This window comes from Megalopta genalis, chromosome 4 (assembly GCF_051020955.1).
Source record: "Megalopta genalis isolate 19385.01 chromosome 4, iyMegGena1_principal, whole genome shotgun sequence".
Lineage (NCBI taxonomy): Eukaryota > Metazoa > Arthropoda > Insecta > Hymenoptera > Halictidae > Megalopta > Megalopta genalis.
The window spans coordinates 7,767,525-7,790,915 of NC_135016.1; the positions used below are offsets into that span (position 1 = coordinate 7,767,525).

Sequence of the window (23,391 nt, forward strand, 5' to 3'; positions counted from 1 at the left end):
AGTAATGTCTCCCTAATTGACGCTCGGATTGTTCACAAAAATGGACAATTTGGGAAGAGGAGCCTTGCGAGTTCGAGCCTTGCGACTCGTTTTTATAGTTATCGATTGTCAATGATTATAAAAACATAGTGCAAGGCTGGAATAGTCGTATCTCCTGTTCCCAAATTGTCTATTTCTCTGCACAATCTAAGCGTCAGTTAGGGAAACACTCAGTATTTTTTTTAACATCAAATACAACTGATCTGCCGCAGTAGATAGAGACAGCCATGATCGGACAATTTCAATCGATCGGAGGACAGCGAAAATCACAAAAGATTGAAAATTCTGATATTCTAATTCTCCACATGTTTCAGTCATCGTCCCTCGATTTGCCGGTACAAATGCAGCTAGCTTCTCGAACGATGAACTAGAAATAAAGACAACAGATTCGCTTGCGGAGGGCGAGAGCTTAGGACTGACGAGATAGGGATCGCTTAGATATCAGCCACGAAGGAAACACGTCGATGTCTGTGTCCGAGCGTCTCGTTTTGATCGATTGTCACGGGCACGCTAGCCGGTGCCCGAGCACGCCTCGGCGTCCACGTTTTCGTGCCGGCCAGTCTAATCGGTCGCAGTGTATTTATTGGTCGGTCGTTATTGCGGAAAGGACGATTTGTCATTGGAGGCTGGTATTAATTGCACAGGAGGCCGGCCTTTGTGGTAGATAACGCGGACCAAAGGGCCGCCACGTCGTCGTCAGACGCGAGACAACCTGTTTGAATAGAAATTGGTCTACGGAATGGGAAGCGGGGCTCGAGCAACTTCCGAAAATTAATTGCCGTGACTTCCGGGACGCGTGCTCGTGGATACCTTCGACCCTTCCATCGATTACAACGACACTTGCTACACGGTCAGTAACGAAAACATTGGAACACTTTTTAAAAGGGAAGAACTTTTTTAAAACTGGACTAAACGGCTTGGAACTTTTTTTAGATGATACCAGTCTGCTAGACCATAATTAGAATGCTTTATTTTTAATTTTGATATTGCTTAGAACGACAGAAGAAAATAAAAAGCTCTCAATTTCTAACTTTTTTATCTGAACCTGTGACGGAAACATTGGAACACTTTTTAAAAGGGAACTTTTTTAGAACTGGACAAAAGGGCTTGGAACCTTTTTTAGACGATACCAGTCTACTAGACCATAATTAGAATGCTTTATTTTTAATTTTGATATTGCTTAGAATGACAGAAGAAAATAAAAAGTTCTCACTTTCTAACTTTTTAATTTGAACCTGTAACGAAAACATTGGAACACTTTTTAAAAGAGAACTTTTTTAGAGCTTGACTAAACGGCTTGGAACTTTTTTTTACATGATACCAGTCTGCTAGACCATAATTAGAATGCTTTAAATTTAACTTTGATATTGCTTAGAACAATAGAAGAAAATTAAAAAACTCTCATTTTCTAACTCTTTTATCTGAGCCTATAAGCCTAAATAAAATTTAAAAAATGTGTTCTGTTGATCTCGGTAAGCAATATGCAAAGCTCGCGGAAACTTCGCGTCGCCCCGAACTGGTCTCGTTCCCTTTTTATTCCGAGAAAGCTGGAATCTGTTTGGGAACGATGTAACGAGCGCGATCTTGTGCGAACGACTGGCCCCGAGAACTATCCGAGACCGGGAGAATTTCGTTGACGCGGTGAAGAAAGGAAGTTCCGGTCGCTTCTTTTTTAAAAACTCCGGGGTGTCTTTATCATTGTTGGTTAACGAAACGTCGGCCGGGGGACGGTTACGGGGCCCGGAATTTTTACGCGGCGCTCCTTTACGGCGTAACTTTTCATATCGGCTATAAAAGCCGGCGTTGCTGCGGAAAATATGGCCGGCCGGGCCAAATTTTTCCCCCCGGCACGCCACCCGCGTCTCGCTGGTTCTACCGCGGGCTGTTGCGAATTGATTCGCCGGATAAAACGCGGGCTTACCACTTTGTCTCCAAGATTCCGCACCCGGCATGGCAGGTAGACCGTCTGGCCGACAAATGCGCTGACATTCGCCGCTGTTGGCTCGAACATCGGCAGATCTCCGTCGATCGAGTCGTTCCCGGCATCGTTCGGCCGACGCTGCGAGCCCTCCTTCGATATCTCACGGACCTGCACCGGGGCTGCAAGAAGAAGAAGAAGAACATTTTCGTAGACTTATGTCTCGCCGGAAGGTATCGGCGTGGTTCATTAGAACCACTAAGTTGCGAAGTAGGCGAATCGATACGAAAACGACGACAACGAGGGCGACGCGACGACGGTTGCCCCGTGACACCGCGGAACCTGCTCCGAAACGTCCAACCGAATGCGCGAAAATAAATGTTGTAGTTCCCAGTAATATTGCTAATAATCGCGCAACGTTATTGCGGAGGAATTACACGGCGGAAAATTTCCACTGCAATAATTATGCGGGAACAATAAAATGCGCAAGCCGGCTGCGAAACGCGCCGGAATTTTTCATAAGCCACGCCCAGCTGCGGGATTAAATTTATACGGACAGTCGGATCCGGATAATTGTGCAAAATTTCCTCCCCAAAAAAAGAAAAAATAATAAAAAAACCGGAAAGAAAAAATGGAAAAAGCCGACGGCTGACGGCAATATTATTCCCGAATTGGGGGCAACTTTTCAAAAGCCTCGACGAACAATTGGGCGTGTCCCGCGGAAATCAGCGCCGCGATAATTGCACGAGATTCTGGGAATTGTGGCGATTTTCTAGAAACTGCGGCTCATTAAATTCATATAGAAAACTCGGGCGCGGAATGTTTGGTGGTGGGCGCCGCGCCGCTGTGCATCTTGCTCGCCCGGCGAAAAACCCGACGGCATTTCGCGCGTTCCACGAACGGAACCGAATGGACAACGTTTTCGTCTGCGAACGTCAAACAGATCGCTTCGTAATTGGTCGCTACGAGGTCTTGCGATACAGCGTCTCCGATCAGGCTGCTCTGTTTGTGCACGGCGCCACTTAAAAACGCGTGCTCGAAGTGTACGGAAATTGACGATTCCACGAATTCCAAGAAACTCTCTTTGCCAATGCTTTCCGTAGATTGGAAGTAGAACGAGACCGCATCAATTTTATCAGCTACAAGCACTTTAGTCGACCGTAATCGAGGAAACGATCACGCAGTTTGATTTCTCATCTTCCTGTAAACCGTGAGTGCACTTCGAATTTCCGAAAGATCGCGCTTCTACCGGGAATGTTTATTCAACGTTCAAAGATGTAAATGGAATAAACTATCGTGTCTCGTGATTGTGGATGACGAATATATGGAGACAGAACCATTATTATTAATACTAAACCTATCATGGTCAAAATGACCGATTTTTTATTTTACGATACTACAAACTTTGGAGACTTCTTCGTGGAAAATAATTGCATAAATTACATTATTGAAACAAGTCTCATAATTAAAACTTTACAAAATCCAAGTGAATTCTATCTTTTCACTCTTATGAGTCAATGCACGCTAATCATCATTACAGTTCGATTGGTTTATTGTTAATAGAGAGAACTTAATTTATAATTGTTAAATTATTAATTGTGTTACGACAAACATATTCGTTTTACGGTTTCAATTAAAATCTGTATTGCAAAGTAAATAATACACATTTCAGAGTCATTAGTATTAGCCCAGCCAAAGCATATACTCTCTTGAAATTTTATGAATTTATTCAATTTAATTCATAATTTTCACCGGCAATCTCAAATTTCCTTCCTTAGATTCAATTACGTTTATAATTACTTTATAAACACGCTGCGCACTTACGTAAACCAAATTAATATTTTCGTCAATAATCATAACGATGCTCCATTGTTAGCCACAGGGAGTCACCTGTAAATACGCGCCGTTTATAATGATGGTTATATCGATGGATAAAGTAGACGTGAAATGGAGGTTAGCCACTTGACGCATAAATATTTTCACATGCACGTATAATCGTGAATCAATTGTTAATTAATTTCACAATCGCTTACGAGCATGTTTCCTTTACCAACGATAATATAATTCTGTTTATGTTATAGTATAATATTATCCTAACAACACGATAATATTCTGGTAAATAAAATATTATCCTATTCAATATAATACTATTCTATTAATTTTCTTCCGACAATGGAATAAGAAGAAGTTTCTCTCCCTGGTGAAAACAACGTTTTACTCGCTTGCCAAAAGAAAATCAATCGAAATTAATGCATACAAAATAAAACATAATTTTGAATTTGATAAAGTTTATCCGGTTTGAAAATCCTTCGTTGATTTATCCATGCCAATTGACGAAGTTAACGAGTTAACAAATTAATCCACAAAGCTAAACGGCTATAAAGCATCGAATCGTGGACAAAAAGACTTGGAATCTGCATTTTAGGGGCGACATCGCCCGCAAAACTCGGCATTGCCGCGGCGGCGAACGATCGCGCAGTAGTTTCGCGGGAATGATGAATTTCGCGCGAAGATCCAGGCCAAGATAATGGCGGAGGAATCCGGAGACGCGCGGTCCCAACGGAGCCAGTAATTTTTCAAGAGCACGCAGGCGGCACACGTAAAGGCAAAGGGGCTGTTGCCGGAAGGGTAGCTCGTAATTTCTCAGTTTCTAACTCAATTGCGCGGAAGCACGTCGTCAAGAACCACACGCGTTTCCATCGTTGGCGAAACTTGCACGCGAATTCTGGACAGGAAGCCCAGGCTTCGCCTCGGCGTCTACCATCCCCCAGGGGGGGAATGGGAGCACGGTACTTGCTTTCTATCTGGCTAGGACCTGGCCCGCGCACCCCGCAGCCAGATACCAGAAACCGAATGCATTACGCCCGGAGAGCAGTAACACTGCTACCGGTTCAGCAAACTCGGCTCATTTCTTAAGCGGATACTTGATTATGCAACGCCCGTGTACCGACCCTCTATCTCTCATTCTCTCGCTCCGGAAATCCTTCGACTAGGTGCGCACCCGACGCCGGACCGAGCACTATTTTTCGCGGAACACCTCGGTTAATCTCGCAATTCCATCGAATTCCAGCGAATGGATCAAACAGAAGAATTTCCTACGCGAAACTCCGTTTCCAATACGTTTTCGCACTGCTCGAAGACGCGTCGTGGATGCAAATCTTTGCAATTTTGTGGCTGACCCGATCAGTTTTGTCAAAAATGCGTGAAACTTCGGTCCATCGATTAACAAACGTTTTGGACTTGTGTCGATCGAAACAAATAAAGTGATGCGAAAGGGTTAAGAAAAGAACAGACTGCAGTTCTGTGCATTTTTGACAGAAATGATCAGATCGGATACAAAGCGAAGACATCGGAAGAATTTGTATGTTTACATTACGCACAACTTATTTTGATTGCTAGAAGAGGAGAGAAGTTTTCATCTGATTTACGTGTTTTATAATTAACTTGGACAATTTTTATTTCGCACAAAAGTGCATAGTTAATTATCGCAATGGAAAGGAGGATAAACAGGGAGACAATTGCCAAGTCGTTTTATACAGTTCAAGTGATATTGTTCACAGCAATGAATCGTTATTAACCGGCAGATCTTATGCACTTTTGATAAAACCGTCATTAGACGAATCTCAGAATATTTGTATAATATATCATGTGTAACTTATTAAAATTAAAAGCAGCAAGGTATTTTTTATTCAATGTGTAACTTATTCAAATTAAAAGCTGCAAGGTATTTCCCCGCGTCCTACACGTCTTACGATGAACTCGGATAATAATTTTTTTCCATAAAAAAACCGCGATCCAGCGATTACGTTTCGTTCTTCCCGCGATGCAAATGGTTTAAAGGCAATTTTAACCCATCTCGAGCGAAGGTATAATAATTCGTCGCGGGACATTTCAAGGTACACAACTTTCGAATTACCTGAAGGAATATTTCTTCCGAGAGGAATTCTGGCCACGGTTAGCAATCGGTACCGTTTATCCGGCGGATAAGGCAGCCTTCTCCCTGTCCTCTCTGTCACTTAATTCCAATCGCTCCACTGTTTTAAGTCGTCGCTGGTAATGGATTTGGGTAGAGGTAGATACAAAAGCATTTGCCTTTTAAACGCTTCCCACTTCGCGGATTATGCTCCGTTAATCTCTGCGGACGGAGTCGATCTCTCTTCTTTTGAATTCCTCCCCTCCCTCCCCTCTCTCTCGTCAGCCCATCACCGCTGGCTCGTCCTTTCTCGACTTCGTTCTTTCCCGGTTCGGATATCTGGACACGTGTAACGTAATCTCTCCGGTACTCCCGAATAGACCGAACCCGTCGAATAGCCGCCGGTCTATTCGGCCCGCGGCCTCGTTAGTATACCTTCGAACAGTCTCTCCATCATCATCAATCATCATCAGACCGGCCGGCGATATCCATTGCTGGTTGACAGGGATTGATCCGGCAGGAAAGTTGGTATAATAAAACCGTGTTTGCCCGCCAGTTTGCTAATACACCGCGCCGGCCAACCATTCGAAAGGGTGAAATCATTGTTTCGACACGTTCGCAATTGTTGTCCGTTGGGCCGTCTTCTTTTCCCGGAAAATCGGAGCTTCCGTGGAATACAATTCTCGGAAATACGTTCGAATTATCAAAGAGCCCGGGAAACCATTGTTTCGACACGTTCGCAATTGTTCCCTATGATCGTCTTCGTTTCGCCGGGAAATCGGGGCGCCTGTATCGAATAAATTCGTTCGCGAATAAATTGAGAATTAAAATAACGCGTTAAAATGACCGATAACAAATTTTTCAGTCCACAATTACGGGACAGATAAATTCGTTCGCGAGCAAATTTGATAATTAAAATGAAATTTAAAGACAACTCGTTAAAATTTTAAATGCCACGCACATTTTTGAATCCCCGATACCGGGACCATAAAGACAGTTTCATGAAATCGCTAAAAATCTGAATAAAAAAACATACCCGTGTTATATTTCCGCAGCGATGTAAAACAAATGCTCCGTAATAATGAAGTAAATAATACAGAGAACGGAACATTTATAAAATACGAATAAAATATAACGTATAAATGCGCAACACGCGGGGAGACAACGGAGCATACGGAAAATCGATCGCGCGAGAACCGATCGACACGGAGAACAATGGGCATCTTCTAAACAACAAACAATCACACGATGCTGTCAATTATTTTCCGCAATTACTCTCGGCTACCGGGAAATCAAATTTGAGTAATCTGTCGAAAGCATCAAAGCCGCGCGGCGGAATCGTCGAAATCGGCGTAACGGACGGGGAAAAAAAAAGGTAAAACGAAGAGGAGGAGAGCTAATTGCGTTGCCGGCTCCGTTCCTAGGTCCGTAGCGAAGCGGATCGCGGGCGTATTTTACCGGAGGGTCGAAAACACGCCGGATAAATTTAATTGGACGAGCGCCGAGCGTGTGGACGCGGAAAGGAAGAGTGAGGCCGCGTGCCGCGGAATTCTATCGAATTATCAAGTACGAACCGAACCAGAACGAGCCGGTGACATCGTAACTCGTAGCCCGGTGCCGTTTTCGCATAAACAACGTCCCGGGCGCAACCAGCCGCGCCGGCGTTCCCTTTTCTATCGTTCCAAACAACGTTTCCCAGCAGCCTTCCGCTCGTACTACTCGCTCCCGATCCGCGCGAACGTGTGACGAGCGCGGCGACGAGCCCGCGGGGATCAGCTCAGAGCGCAGATAACGCCCGTACACACTGCCACTGCTGCCGTCATACAAATGACCAGCTTCCCCTCGGCCGTCTGCCCCTCTCTCTCTCTCTCTCTCTCGCTCTCGCGCTCTCTGCCGAGCCCTTTCCCGCCGCGCCACTGATAACTCCAGATTAATTGACAAAAAGCAGAGGCCGCGAGTACGGATGACGGCACCGCGAAAATCGTCCTGTGCCGGAACTGGCCTGGATCCCTCTTTATTCCGTTCCCGTTGCCCCGGGAAATGGGGTCGGGATTGAAGAGTAACAAGTTTACAGAACGGGAATACGCAAACCGTGGAGTTTCGAGGTCGAGAATCGCTGGATAGCGTTCTCTCTCTCCGCCGAGGACACGTTTGATTCCCCGGCGAAATTTCGGCGGATCCGACCACATAATCAAATAGTCGAGCACGCACAAAAAAAATACCAGCTCGATTTTTCCACGAGATCCGCCGCGTGCGCGATTTCACGTTATCTCCTCGAAGGAAAAAGCGCACGGAATTTTGTAAATAAAACGCGAACTGCCTCGACGCGTTCTCAAATGTCTAGACTCGTGTGCGGAATCTGATTCGCGACGGTGGTTTCTGGATCTGGATGAAATTATACGCGCACTCTCGGTAATAACTGCAAACCGTGGCAATAAATCATTATGCGAGATAAAAATTGGTCGCGTTAACTATGAGAATGCAGAGTTCAAGCAAAATGTCTTCACCTTTCAGTAATCGTAACAAATGGAAAATAATTTGACGATGTTTTTCAGTTCTTCTAAAGTCTATAATTTTGTGCTTCACTTATTCATTTGTGTTATAAATGCATAAAATCCGCAATCTGATAATAACAAATAATATAGTATTTTAAAAACCTAACGATTTTAATTATAACGTACGTGTCGCGTTGTTATATATGATCTTGACGAGATCAGTATAAGTATTTTTCGCTTTCTACGATCTGTCGAGTTCGTGATGTATTATCCTTTCGATTATTTTTGGTTCGAGTTTTGCCTTTATTGGTCGCGGATGAATTTTGGTGGTGGCCGACGAATGAATCCTGATTGAAGTTGTTTTAGTCGAAGCAGTGAGAGAGAAACATCGAGGGAACGTACCACTGTGCATCAATACATCGATCCTGTGATGAAGCTCGATTGAAACTCATCGTCGAACAAATAAACAAACTGATCCGATGGATGCGTCGCGAGACTTTAGAATGAGAAATTCCAGGTACCTTTTTATAAATCCAGTTAGCAGACAAACATTGGAAATTTCGGGGACCTCGGACACGGTCAGCTAGGGAATCGCGGAGCGTTTCCGGCCGAGCGAAACTAGTGGATCCAAGTGAAATCGGGCCGCGGGTGAGTTTCGCATTACATCGGAATCGAATTATCTCCGAATTGTGTCCATAAGCGGTACGGATCGGTGCAACCGTAACGCGGCCGCGTCGAGAATATCCAGGTGAGCGACTAGAAATTCGGGAAATTTCATCGCGTGCTCGCGATATAGAAAAAGCTGCGGTTCCGCGGCGCGGCGCGGCGCGCTCATTCTCGTTTAATTGCTGGCGCGATAACCGGCGGCGATATTCGCGGCGTAATTCGTCTAAGCGGTGCCTCGCCTCGGCGCCAATGGGAACGAAACGCAACGAGCGCTCGAGGTGACAACGCGGTCTCACCCCGCAGCGTTGTTCTGCCCGCCCCCGCCGTCAAAGGGACGCGAGCATAGGCGGAATAGAACGCGGAGAAAGATGCTCCCTCGATGGCGGCCGTAAAACGTCCAAAGAAAAATAGCCCGCGGCTCGGAGAGAGAGAGAGAGAGAGAGAGAGAGAGAGAGAGAGAGAGAGACGGACGGCGTATATCCTCGGTTTTACGGACGCCCGCGTCCGGTTTATAATATTATAAAGCAGCGGAAAAACCGGCCGGCTCGGCCGGTCGTCTAGGCGCTCGTTTTTTCAACCGCCGGCGTCGCATGAAAACGCAGGAACGGCCGCTGACTTGTCGGACAGAGAAAGTCGGACAGCTGGGGAACATGGGCCGGACGCGTGCGTTTGACGAAGATCCCCGCGAAGAAGCTGGAATGTCTTCTGCGCGGAAATTACGAACGCTCGGTGGAAATTTCATGTCGGTTCAATTTCAGTGCTTGCGAATCCCGCGGCCTTTAGGAGCTTCGCTGATAAGGCGGCATTTCCTGTATGCGTCCGACGTACGCGTTCGACGATCGTCTGCTTCCGAACCCGCGATTCCCTAGTTGACCCGTGTTCGAGATTCCCGGAATTTCCAATGTTTGTAAGGCTGGACTTAGGTCGTGCGAAAAAAGTGCGTGGAATTTCTCATTCTAAAGTCTCGCGATGCATCCATCGAAACAATTTGTTTGTTTGTTCGACGATGAGTTTCAATCGAGTTGGGTGTCCCGAAAATGTCTCGAAATCCGGAGATGGGAGATTCCTGAGGTCATTTGAAGCAACTTTTTCCTTTGCGAGAATTTTCTCCGAGGCTTCGTTTACGAGTTATTAACGAAAAACACTGACCAATTAGAGGCGAGATTGGTTGGTGCAAGGCGGACACTTGAATCAGCGAAGGAAGCCCGCTTTTGCTCATTCGCTCGGTCGCCTCCTGAAATTATGCTATGGACCTAGGTGGACCAGTCACTGAGACTAGTGGAATTGATTTCTAGACAGATGACAAAATTCTCGAAAATGAATTCTACTAGTCTCAGTAACTGGTCCAAAATTTTGCTATCGACCTAGGGGGACCAGTTACTGAGACTAGTAGGATGGATTTCCGGACAGATACAAAACCTGGAAAATGAATTCCACTAGTCTCAGTAACTGGTCCAAAATTTTGCTATCCACCTAGAGGGACCAGTTACTGAGACTAGTAGGATGGATTTCCGGACAGATACAAAAATCTGGAAAATGAATTCCACTAATCTCAGTAACTGGTCCCCCTAGGTGGATAGCAAAATTTTGGACCAGTTACGGAGACTAGTGGAATTCATTTTCCGGATTTTTGGGATCACGCAGTGTTCTATCCGCTCGACAGTAATGTACTGTATAATAAATGCGCGCGTCTGACGCTGCCATTAGAAAATCTAATCCGCGTGCGAACGTTGCGTCAAATCGCGAGCGGCGAACGCGTGCGTCCAGCCGTTTACGTCTGGACGCGTTTAGGAAATCCCGCCTTTACGAGCGAAATAAAGCCGGGCGCGATCATCACCTCGTAAATAATCAGCCGTGTTTTCGAAGCGGCCTCCGGCGCGTCCTGCCGGAAATTTAAAAGGATTGTGTTAATATTGATATTGCACGGTCGACCCCGGGGACGTCGACGGAGAAATTTGCCGCGACTTTCTCAGGCACGTTTCGTCGGGAAAAAATCCAGAAGGAGGAACGGACGCCGACAGGGAAGAATCGGGACGGAAAGTATTGGCAGCTTTCAATATCTTATTACATCGACTCGATGTTCTCTTCTCGAAGAATGGTTTTCGGAGCGTACGCTGCGCGCTTGAGAAAGCCGCGAACGCCGACGCGATACGAGCGTCCGTCCGTTCGACGAAGCATCATCGACCGCCGTTTCGAAATTTCCACGCCGGTAATACGGGATCTTCAAACAAGGGAACGGACGGAAATGTTTTACGAGCTAATAGGAAGGTGTTAGCCGGCTGGCAGTCGATACGCGAACATGGAACATCGGCGGATTCTCTCCGACGTTCGGTTCCCGCGGATCCCCGTTTGTCGCGGTCATATTTTAGCGACCGAACGAATAAAAGGAGCGAACGACAGTTTAACGTCGACGCGGTAACCGATAAAAGTTCGCGTCTCGTCAGACAGAGGAGGGGGCGAGCGGCGGAGGGCAAAAAGGCGTATTCGGTTCCACTTGCAACGTAAGGGATCCGATAAAAGGGAGACGCTCGGCGAATTTCTGCTCGCAGGCGTTCGATAAGCAGGCCGCGGGCTCCGTCCCGGAATACAAATATCGCTTTCGAATGGAGCCGCCGCGACGAGGACGCGTACGTACGTCGGCATTAAGGCGAATTACTACGTGCTAAATCTCGCGGCGTTACGCTATCTTTCGTAGGCACTCGACTCGCCCCCGCGCCAAATCTCTACCCTCTATTACGACCGGTTTTTTACCCGCCGCGAAACGACATTTTTATTTCCTGGAAGCATTATCCCTGCTCTACGCCTTTACACCGGCAATCCTTCCAGGGTATTTCGTAACTCCCCCTGTTCTATCCTCTCTCTCTGCCTCTCTTTCTCTCTCTCTCTCTCTCTCTCTTTCTTCCTCTCTTTCCCTTTCTCTCTTTCTCTGTTTTTCTCCTTCGCTCGCTCTCTCGCTCTCGCCTCCCTTCTCCTCGAGAGCTCTGTAAAACGTCGAGGAAGAAGTCTTTTACCATGCGATTACGAGCCGGAGAGAATGTATCGAGAAAATTTTCTTTCTCCCCCGACAGCCTGTGTCAACGGGAACGTTCAATATTTGCCGAGTAGATTGTTTGTGGACTGTGACTCACAATTCTTCGCACACACCGTCGTACAAAAGTTGGAGAACCGGGCCAGGAGGAACAGCGACGATACTTCTCCACGGTTTAACTCGTCTCTGCCGACTCCGTAGCTTTGATTATATGGTCGTTAAACAATCTTCCTCCTATTTCCTTTCGATTATTCGCGAGTCAACGTATTTAATTTCGCGTCGTGAAATTAGAGCGAATGTTTTTTAATGAATCAACCGAGTACTTTCGATGTGGCAACTTTCATATAAACGTATTGCATAACTGAGGTCAAAATGATAATATGACTGGCAGCAATACTACTCGTAACGGTGTCTGACGGCGAAATATTTTCGAATTCCTTTCGTATTAAATTAGTTGCATAAAGGCATATTAATTGAAGGAGTTGAAGTGATAGCAGCGTAAGTCACACTTTCCGCAGTTTATAGTAAATTTATAACATATTTCGCACGGTTTTTTAATATTTCTGCGTGTATAGATTACATTTTAAGACACAAGTGAACATTTTCGAAACTGTGACTCACGCTACTATCATTATAACCCACTCGATTAGCAACTAGCATTCTTCCTTACGACCCTTTTCACTTATCACATGATTTTGAACGTAATTGTTCGATTTTTCTTAGAATTGAACTGAACGGACTTGGCAATTTGCTTTGCATCTTCCTCGATCTCTTCGTCAGGACTATGATAGTGAAGCCGGTTTGTGGAGTGACCAATTGCTGCGTCCTTTGTTCATCAAATAACACATGTTAAATGTTTCGATTCAAATTTAAGCCAAATAAAAGAACAAAAAGCATGTACTACATCTCATTCGTTAAATGTAAAATTAGTTATGTCCAAAATCATACCAAAGGCACAGCGAATGGTCAGGCCACGGTAACCGGCACCATTACCCTATGGACTTCTATGTCGCGCCGCGCCGTAACATTAACGGTGCCCAAAAATTCCGTGTGGCAGAGGATAGAACGTGGTTTGGTCTAGTCGGCCGGGAACTTGCCACTTTGGCAGGGAATTACACGTGGTGGAAATCGCGATGGTGGTCAGTGACACGCTGACACGGCGCTGTCTCGTGTACACAGGCCACGCAACGGGGCCACCGATGTGCCGACTGGCAAAGCGACCGCACTTTACGAGCTTTGCGGCGAAAATATATGATTCTCCTGGTGGCCTAGCGCGACCGTAAAGTTTCGTCCTCATTGTTTCGAGCGGCGGAAGAGCCGTGGAGCCGCGAGGGAGGGGCGCGGGCCCGGGGGTGGTCTGGTTTAAGAGCGGCAGACCGCCGCACGATTCGAGGCAGACGTAAGATTAACGGCCGGTTTGCTTTGTAGTTTTACAGCCGCGACTCCCTCTGCCTTCGACATTTCCACCAGTCGATATCCTGCCCTAGCGACGAATGCTCCCCGCGAATGAAGATTTATGACGCGAGAAACCAGAACGCCGGCGCTTTGAACGCCACCCCCGCGTCGCCCCGGTCCGCGGACACTCCCAGGAATTGCGCGAAGAAACCGCGAAAATTAGTCAAGCCTTCCGTGGCGGTAATACTGCGGAACCCGCAGACACACTGTGCGGCTTGCGGACCAAAAATCTACCTTGACGTTGAATCTGTCGAGCTCGAAAAGTAACCAATGTGCGTCGCTTCATAAGAATGAGCAGACTGAATTTAGACTATTCACAGTTTATAACTGAATAAAGAAATTTAGACAGCCGTTTTGTACCATTTCGACTGTCGCGTCACCTACTGTTGGTGATAGAATTATTCGCTCAGATTTGACAATTTTCTCTTACGCCAATCTATTGTATCTTTCCTATTTGATTAGGATCCATGAAACGCAAAGATATTGAGAAAGTAATTCGCGTCAAACAACTTGAACCTTTTAGTTTAACTTTAATTGCACGAAACATTTTAATGTATGAAATGTTTGAGGTCGGCGGCGTGGCAGTCAAAGCGACACGAAAGAGCCTTCGTAATTTCAACAATTTGAAAATAATGATCGCTTTGTGTTCGATCGTGAACTTTCGACAATGAGGAACGATAAGGAAATACCAGCTCTCTTGTGCGTTCGTTTTGCCGGCCGGATAATTCGCGGCGAGCTTGTTTCATTACTCGCATTCGCGTTAGAACCGCCACGCGATCGGCCATTCTCTCATCGGAGCGCGGGAAATAATTCTGTTCACGGAATTAGCTGCTTGTGTATGTGCAGAGTGTCGATAACACGGCCGGCGGATAGTGTTTTCGGGTCGATTCGGTTGCATCGTGGCAATGAGAGCCGGCATTGTAAAGTTGCATCCCGGATCGTTCGCGCGTCTGAGCTACGTGTCTCGTATCCGGATTGAAGGATACGCCCGCGTCGAACGGACGGCGTCGCGTCGTTCTGAAACCAATTTTGCCTGGCAAACGACGGACAGGGTCCCCTCGCGCCCGGTAAAACGTGAAACCGAGAGGCCATGAATCGAATAGGAATTCCTGACTCTTCGAAACTTTCATCCATCCGTTCGCATTTAAAACAGGGGAAGACAATAGAAACTCGCGAAAGCTTCTGGGGCGGGCTGGCAAAAAAAAGAAGAAAATTCCGAATTTCAATGCACCCGGAACGGGGACCAAAGAACATATCCGGGCCCCGGCGAGATCGTTGGCGAATCAATGGACGCAATTCCGTCAGCAGAAACTATACGCGAGAATCTCGCGGCAAGTCCGCCGACCGGAGTCGGTGCTCTGTGCTCCTCGCCTCGCCGTGGGAAAGAGGCTTGGAATCGAGTTACCGTCTCCGCTCGCCAATTACATTGCTACAATTTTAATTATCATAGAAGCGAGCCCCAAGTGGGTGGGTGTGTGCCTTGCTCTCGCCGTCGCCCACCGGAACTAGGCCACCGCTATCGACATAACCGTGGCGACACTATATATAACCCGTTACAGGCGCCGAGCAATTTCAAGACAGTACACATCCCGTAATATAATAACATGTTCCCGGGTAACAACGTTCGCCGGATTCGGATCGGCGAACAATCGGCCGGACGGGGACGACGACAGGGACGTGAACGCGTTCCTACGGACGCGGACGTGGTGTCGCCAAGAAACACCGACGCGACCTTTCGGTGTTCGGGGACCCGCCGGTTAACAAGGCCCAACCCTAGTCGCGATGATAGCTTCTTGATCGAAATTTCCATCACGGCTCAAGCTTACGTAACCCGCGCGACTACCTCGTCTAATCCCCGCGTATTTACACGCGGCCCGTCCTCGACATTGTTCCAGGACGCGTCGATGTCTGTGCGCGCGCGAGAGCCCCGGGCATGGATACGTGCAGTTAGACGCTGGAAACAACGTGCCGGGGTAATGGATGCACTCCGGAACCCTGTCAGCCAGCGTTTTCGGTGCGAGGGCCGTAACGACTGCTACAGCGCGGAGCCCGCTTAATATCTGGTCACGATCCGACGAGGAACAGCGAGCGCCGCGTCCCTGGAAACGCGAGAATCGCTCGGAAGATGGAAAGAACAGAAAGATTCTTCGACTCGACGAGTCTCATTGAATTCGCGGACCGATTTTATGGAAGTTCGTGGTCGATCGCGCGTGGAAAAAGGATGTCGAAGTCGTTTGAAACGGGAGCCGTATGTGGGCGACGAGATAACCGACGAATACTCGGGAATGCAGCGATGGTTACTATTGAGAGACGTTGTTTGACGAGAATGTAGGCACTTTTATAAGGGGTGCTGTTTATTAACTATGTCGAAGTACCAATTAGAAAAATGCAATGGGTTGGCTTTAGGTCGGTAGAAGAAATTTGCAGTTTGTAGAAATGATGTAGAAATTTTTGTCGTTGTTAAAACTACCGTAGATTTGAAGATTGAAGTCTCCTCTTTCAAGTAACCTCACAAAAATTGATGTGTGATTTTTTTCAATCGGATTTCGCAGCAAAAATCGCAAACTTGTTTGGATGTGCGAAGTCCCTGAGTATTCTACGTTTCTATAAAATGTACCTCTCATTCAAAGTTGAATAAAACTGCGTAAAAAAATCATAGATCCATTTTTAAGGATTCGTTGTAAAGAACAGGCTTCAATCTTTAATTCTCCGGTAGTTTTATGCACACAAAAAATTTTTCAACGTTTCCACGACCCTTTCAATCTTTTGCATTTTCGAGTTGTTACATTTTCGAGTTGTTCAATTTTCTGTTTGTTACATCGTGTGAGAAGATGTCAGGGAACAATAAAGAATGTATAACGAATGTGGAAGCTTAAATCTTTAAAATGAGTCTAAGTTTATTGCCGTACAACTTCTTTTTACAAAATTATAACAGTTTAAATATCAATAATGTGGCGAAAATCTGAAAATCCAGTCGTCTTAATCGCGACTGTGCTATCTGTAATATCAGTATTAGTTTATACAATTAAATTAGATAAAAATTGCACGAGGTTTAAAAAAACTAGATGAATCTCAAAATTTATAATTTTATGGACGCATGGAGGACCCATTAAATGTATCAAAAGTTTGGACGCCTGTATATATCTAAAGATAGTAGAGAGATTTAAATAATCCAGGAGGCAATAAATACCAGAAACTTTCCTCTTTAAAACGGCGTTTACCCCGTGTCGATAGGACATTAGGTTCTTGAGATATCGCGATGTAAAGACAAGGGTGATTTCTCATGATCGTCGCCGCGGCAGCACTAACCTTCCTCAACAACGCGGAGTTGCGCTGGTCAGTAACATTGCGCTGGTCATGGATGTTACGTAGGTCAGGGACGCGCGCAGTCGATTTCTGACGCGGTCATCTTCACACCTTTATATCTCGGGAACCAGTAGAGGTATCGATTTAGAAAGAAATGCATTTTAATGGGCAAGGTTTCCGTCTCAATTATACGTAGATTTAATCAATACTAATTCCCTAGAAAAATGATTTGCAGGATAAAATGCTTCGAATTCATTTCTGTGAACCAAAATTTCCACTTTATCATATAACCAAGCTAATCAAACTTAAATATAAACACTTCAGGCTTTTTCTTTTTCCTTTATGTGGTTGAATATGATAATTAGCGTTTAAGGCAGTTACATTGAATGCAGTTCCCTTCCAAAGCTGCAAAAATTACATAACAGAATGGATCTACACGAAATGAAGCAGTTCATATTATAATGTAGCCTCGTCCCTCTGTTATTTGAATCCTAATTGGATATTAAACATGTGCCGTCGAATACTGAACATACAGTAATTAGCGCAATATGCGATGATTAAATACCACATCGAATTGAATTCCTACGCGTTACACGTTACAATGAAATTCCCTGATAATAAATGTAACACGGGCGAACGTACGAATCATTCTCATTAGACCGATTACGAGAAGCAATGTCTACGTAGCTTTTATGTCTTGCAAACAACGACAAATAATTTTCATTTCATCGTATAATCAGCTACGTTCGCTCGAATAATTAAACGACTGGCAAACCTGTCCAGTGTCAGATCCCGAGCGAAACGGGCCGTTCTCAATGACACGCTGCGTTACCAGCGGAACGTCAAGCGTGCACGACAAGCCGCGGCGGAAGTGCAGAGGAGGAATTAATAATTGCGGATATCAGAGGCGGTTGGTAACCGGCCGAAGGAAAGTGAAATTTCCCGCGACGATGCCAGGAACACGTTGTAAACAGCGAGAGCTGTTCGTCACGCTGAAGAACACCACGTGCTCGGCACGTGTGCTGTTTGCCCACGCAGTGCTCGTTCTGCACGCATCGCGGGGTACATCTCATTGCGCCGAGCCGCGTTACGGATTATAAACGTCGCGTAATTCGCGCCGTGAAACGAAGGGAATGAGAGAGAGAAAGAGAAAGAGAGAGAGAGAGAGAGAGAGAGAGAGAGAAAGAAAGAGCGAGAGAGCAGACGCGCACTCCTGGCGAAGTGAAATTTGCCAGTCACGGCACATTATGCTCGCATAAATATGACGTTTGCCCGTTGTGGAATCATAGTTGGCAGAGTTACGCGCAGCCCTTTCCCACCGCCGTCGCACGATCCCGTGTGTACTTTTCTTCGTCGCGTGCTCGTTACCGTTCCTGCCGTCCCCGCCGCTCAATTCAGAAAAATTGAAGTTCCGCGCCTCTCTTGCCGCGAAGAAAAATGAAAAATATATTCCCGCCGCTCGCGGAATTGCCGCGGGAATTAACTGCCTCGCGGAACCCGCGTAACGAGCAATTTTTCCCGTCTATCCAGTCCCCCTCCCCCCTCATCTCCCTTCTCCGTCCGGCTCGCGCGAATATTGTTATTCGTTAACGTCGATCTTCCCACGCCGCGCCCCGTCCCCGCCCGGCCGGCGATTGTTCATACAGTTTCAATTAATTAGCCGTCTGGGAAATTAGACGGGAATCGAGGGTCGGGAAAAAGGTCTGCGGGCGGAGTAGAAAAAAGGAAAGCCGGGAGCAAATTGACGTAGCACTTGAACGGTCCGCCGGAACGAAGACGAATTAGAGAGGCGAAGGCTCCGGTCAAAGAAAAGGAACGTGCCGCTAATAAAACTAAACTAAACTAGTTCGGGCTCCTTCAACTTTTGCCTGAACGACGACGACGACGAACGAACGAACGAACGACTCTGCGAGCCAGACGAGGGCGGAACGAGAAAAAAGGGAACGGGACAAAAATTGAAGAGCTCTCCTTCCCCGCTGTCTCGAACAAATTCTTTCGTGCGTCCCGCTTTCCTCGCCGACCACGAAACTGTGTCATGCGGCATCGATGCGGGTAAGTGGGTGCTCGAAAATAATAAGGAAAATCTTTGTGACGTTGACCATCCAACAACAAGAGGATAATTTTTCTTTCCCCCCGAAGAAGCGGCCGACAAGAAACTTCTCGTTCCCGTTTTTTGCAGCAACAGCTGTTTTATCGTTCCAATTTAATAACAAGGATTAATCTATCGGAGGGGGACTGCCTCTTCTCCTCGAACCTGCCGGCACACGTGCGTACTTTCGCCTCCATATTCATTTATTTAAATACATTCGCGATTAATAGCTCGTTCGGAAAGTAATCTCGTCCTTCGAAACATACGCGATTCGGCAATTTCCCGCGAGAAACGAGATTACCGTTCGAACAATCCGATACTTCACGACCGCACAAATTGCTTCGAAGAAAATTCGTGCATAAAATTTATTTTGATAAAACGCCCGGCAGCGAATTAGCTTAGGGTGTATGGGACGAGGGATATCGAAAAGGCGAATCCGCCGCGGCTCTGTAATTCACAGGCCGAGAAAAGGCTGACCGGACCCGTGGAACAATAACGCTATTTCAAACAATAAAATTAAACGACCGTAGCGTGTGTGCGCGCGATACGCATGGTACTCGGCGAATTATGATAATGTTTGTCCCGTCGTGGAAAAAAAGCCGGAACGGAGAGATACGAGGGGTCGGGGGAAAGGTGGCGGATAAAGCACGAAAAGGTGCGGAAGAGGCAGGGGTGAGAATAGTGGGTGGGGCTTGAAAAATGCGGGCAAGACGAGAAAAGGTTTCTGGGTCTCGTGGTTTGGTAGGTGGTGGCCGTACTTTTAAAGAGAAAGAAATCACTCGGTCCGGCTCCTTTTTGCTCTGTTTTCCTGACGGTCCGTTCAGCGGCCTGTTCCTGTCCGTCAGGGTGACGGAACACGATATCTCAACGTCCGAACGAGAGCTGTCCGGCGAATTTTTTCGCGTCCGGGAAATTAATGCGTGCCGATCGATTTCAGAGGCGATGCGCTTTCTAACGGGCCCTTATCGTGATTGCGGCACGTCGTAAAAATAATCTCGCCGATCCACGCACCAGCACCTTCGACTGACATTTTCACCCTTCGAGGACGACGTCGAATTGTCGATTTCTTTTTTTATAGTCGTTGTCGCACTATTATAGAGATGTTACCATAATCTGATTTATATTTTCCATGGCTCTCTTCAGTTCTTCGAAACACGTCATAATTTCATTTATTTAACTTTGCACCGAGTCATTCGAAAGCTCTGTTCTTTCTTCTCTTTTTGTGATTTCATAACTAATATGAAACTTCCCGCACATGTTCAACAAATAAATAAATAATGCCTGAAAGCGTATCGTAATTAATAACATAATCCTGTGCAATAAATAGACCGCGAATTTTATGTACTTATGCCAAAATTGAGTACTTGCAATTCAAAGTGATAAAATGCTTAAAAGAACTAAAAAATGTCAATGTATTATATTTAATTTATTAACAATATTAAAGAAAGAAATAACTTGCTATTTAATTTTTTCTTGCAGACAATTTTTATTTTGCACAAAAATCCGCGCTCTAGTAATAAATTTCGAATATTTCTCAGAGTCAGACTGATGAATACTCGCACACCGTGCGATTTCTATGACAATTCGTGCTCGGATAACGAAGTTCGTCTAAAAACGTCTCCCAAAAACATTTTCACAATATCAGAAACCGTGGAAGAAAAAAAATCCATAAACCAGTCGTTTTTACGGTTTGCCATTTCCAGCGTTAAACGCCGAGACGTTTTTGTTTCTCTCGGCATGCGATCAATGAAAAATGATCGGCAATGCCACAACATCGTCGAAAAGTTCTCGGGTGGTGATCAGCGGCGACCCGGTTTCCAGGGACGAACTATTAATTCCCCGAAACGGAGCCGAGCGTTCCTGACGCGGGTACGAATCAGTTTTAAAATCGTAAGCGTGCTGGTCGGGGCGAAGTTCCGTAATTGGCCGACCCACTTGGAGGACTTGATTTTTCGTCGACCGCCGCGCTGGATCGAGCCGTTTCCCCGAAACCGCGTTGTAAAACAGGCGGCTACGAGCCCCGGCGCGGAATGGACGAGAGGCTGGCCGATGGAAGTCTCGGAAAACGGAATTTGCGAAACAATCCGCGTCCTGCGGCCGGCCGATTCGCGACGGAATAATAGTTCGCGATTGTACGCCGAAAATTAGAGCGGGTTCGCTGGGTCGCGCTGGTCGCAGATGATAACGCCCGAAGGAACTATCGCGCCGCGGGATCCTCTTCTCTTTTTTTTCTGGTCGCGCCAGCTGCCTCGATCCCTGCCGCCATTCTCCCGCACGGCATCGGCGTCGTAACGGGCCGGTGCTCCGACCATCGCGTAGAACGGGCAATTTTCTCTCCTCTCGCGTTTCCACGGTTTATTGAAAAAGCTGAGCAGAAGAGGAAAGCATCAAAGTTCGCAATTTGCACCAAGTGCGAGAGGCTGTCGGAGGCTGAAACGAACGCGCTCGCCGAGCCGAGCCGAGCCGCGCTGCGTCGCGCGCCTCGCCGGCTAGAGAGACCGGGGTCGAAAGTTCAATCTCGTCTCCGGCCGCGTTTCGACCGATATTTTGTCCCGGAGCCCGCCTTCGGCCTCTCCCCTCGCTCTCCCTCCGACCCCCTTGCCGATTGATTTCTGCGATCCAACTTTTATATTGCCCCGGGCAGGGCCCCGCCGCTCTGCCCCCCTCCCCCTTAACGCCCCACGCTCGCTCGATTTCAATAAAATTAATTACAAACTACCGACTGAGACATCGGGATCGTCGACGGGCCCCGGGACGCGCAGCTTTTAATTAGTGTTCCGCAGGAAACGGATAAATGACCGTGCACGATCACCCGACGCTGATAATGGAAACGCTCCGAGCTGGAGAATATTCTACGACGGCCGCCCCCTCCAGGCCCCGGCCACGGCGCGCCGGGCGAAATTATCGAATCTTCGAGAGACAATCTTTCAGCGGACGATCGAGATTGAAAACGAAGCCAGACGGGGTCTCGCTTCGTCGGCCGGTAATTGGATTATTAGGAGAAGCGGCCGGATAGGATCCCGATGAGGCCGGATTCGAACGGATATGAAAGATTCTGATAATACTTCTGACGTCCCGGCCGCGATATAAACCGGCGGGGTTAACCGTTCGCGCCGGGAGCCCGGCGAGACGATAATTAGACCGGTCCTCGCGCGGGATGGAGAGCTCGTCCCCGAAATTCCGGGGAACTTTTCAGGGTGCCCGTTCGATCTGGAACGGAGAGGAATCGATGGAGAGATCACCGATGCGACCGAGAGCAGACATTAAGATTGATGCGTCTAATAGAGAGCCAATTGAGGATACATTACGAAGAGGGCCACGAAGGAGTAGGCTCGTTTCGCGCTCGCAGCACGGGCACCCATTAGCGACAATTGACCCCTCAATGTCTAATGTAGATTTCAAGGCCGTGGAACAGCGATCGACGCGGGACGTTGCAGCGGCCGCTGCAACAACGTCGGATAAAAGACTCGGGTAAAAGTCTCGAATGAAAGTCGAGTGGAGAACGAGTCGCCGCGACCGGCGTATGTCTTATCGGATCGAGCCACGGAGCCTTTTATTTTTATCGGAGGTTCGCCGAGCCGATCGGTAATCGAGTTTCAAACGGCTGAGTCCGTTTCGAACTGTGAATGATCTCGGTGAACCGCGACGGCGGCCGTCCAGCCGGTTTTCGAGTCGCGGTCAAAGGACTAAGATGATTAAAAACAGCCGGAAATATTGACGAACTCTTCGGACGAGTGCTGAAAACCTTTTCGGTCCTCTGTGCGCGAAAATAAAACGATCTCCCTTGCAGCTCGTCGCTCACTCGGCCGCGCTACAACGTGGTATCAAATGCGCGCGAGCGAGCGACAGGAAAAACAAGGATCGCCGGAGAGGAATAAACGCTGTTCGCGGAAAAATATCGCCGGGAGGACGGAGTTTATTTTATAAGCGACAGAAACCGGTTAAACACCGGTCCCCGGGACGACGTATAAAAATTAGCCGGGGACAGGAGGGGTCGCCGTTTATTCGGAAACCTTTGTGAGATTAGTTTCTGAAGCTGAAAAAGCGGAAGTCGCGACGCGGGAAAAAATAGAGGAGGCCGGTGGTAGGCGCCAAGTGTAACTTGCTCGTGAAAGTCATACGCGGCCAGGACGCATTCCAAATAATTTATTTCGAGCACGAGAACCGAGCGCGCTCGCGCGCTCACGCTCGCGCGTGTGCGAGCGTGTGTCTATGCTCGCGGCACAAGCACCCACCGCCCAGCCTCGTTTCAGCCCCCAAAAGGAACCGCTTCGCGCAAGGATTATACCCCCGGTCTGTGCAAAGTGCGAAGCACATCCCTCCAATTAGTTGCACAATGCAATTACTGCAGGTATTATTCCATTACGATGCCTGTTGTTCGAGTAATTTGATCATTGCGAAGGCTGCTCCTAATGTATTATTCTGAAAACCGGGGGAGACGGTAGACGGAAAACCGGGCCGAGAGGGAATTTCATAATTTCG

The 23,391-nt window shown here is 47.2% G+C and overlaps 1 protein-coding gene across 3 annotated transcripts in view; it reads right to left on the reverse strand.

The window, feature by feature from the left end:
- The window catches only part of LOC117223709 (zwei Ig domain protein zig-8), a 154,611-nt gene that overhangs the window by 101,177 nt on the left and 30,043 nt on the right, over positions 1 to 23,391 (reverse strand). For all 3 annotated transcript variants that reach the window (XM_076521237.1, XM_076521235.1, XM_076521236.1), the window contains exon 3: positions 1,961 to 2,139. In XM_076521237.1, coding sequence (XP_076377352.1) covers positions 1,961 to 2,139 — 179 coding nt within the window. The remainder of the gene's footprint in view (positions 1 to 1,960; positions 2,140 to 23,391) is intronic.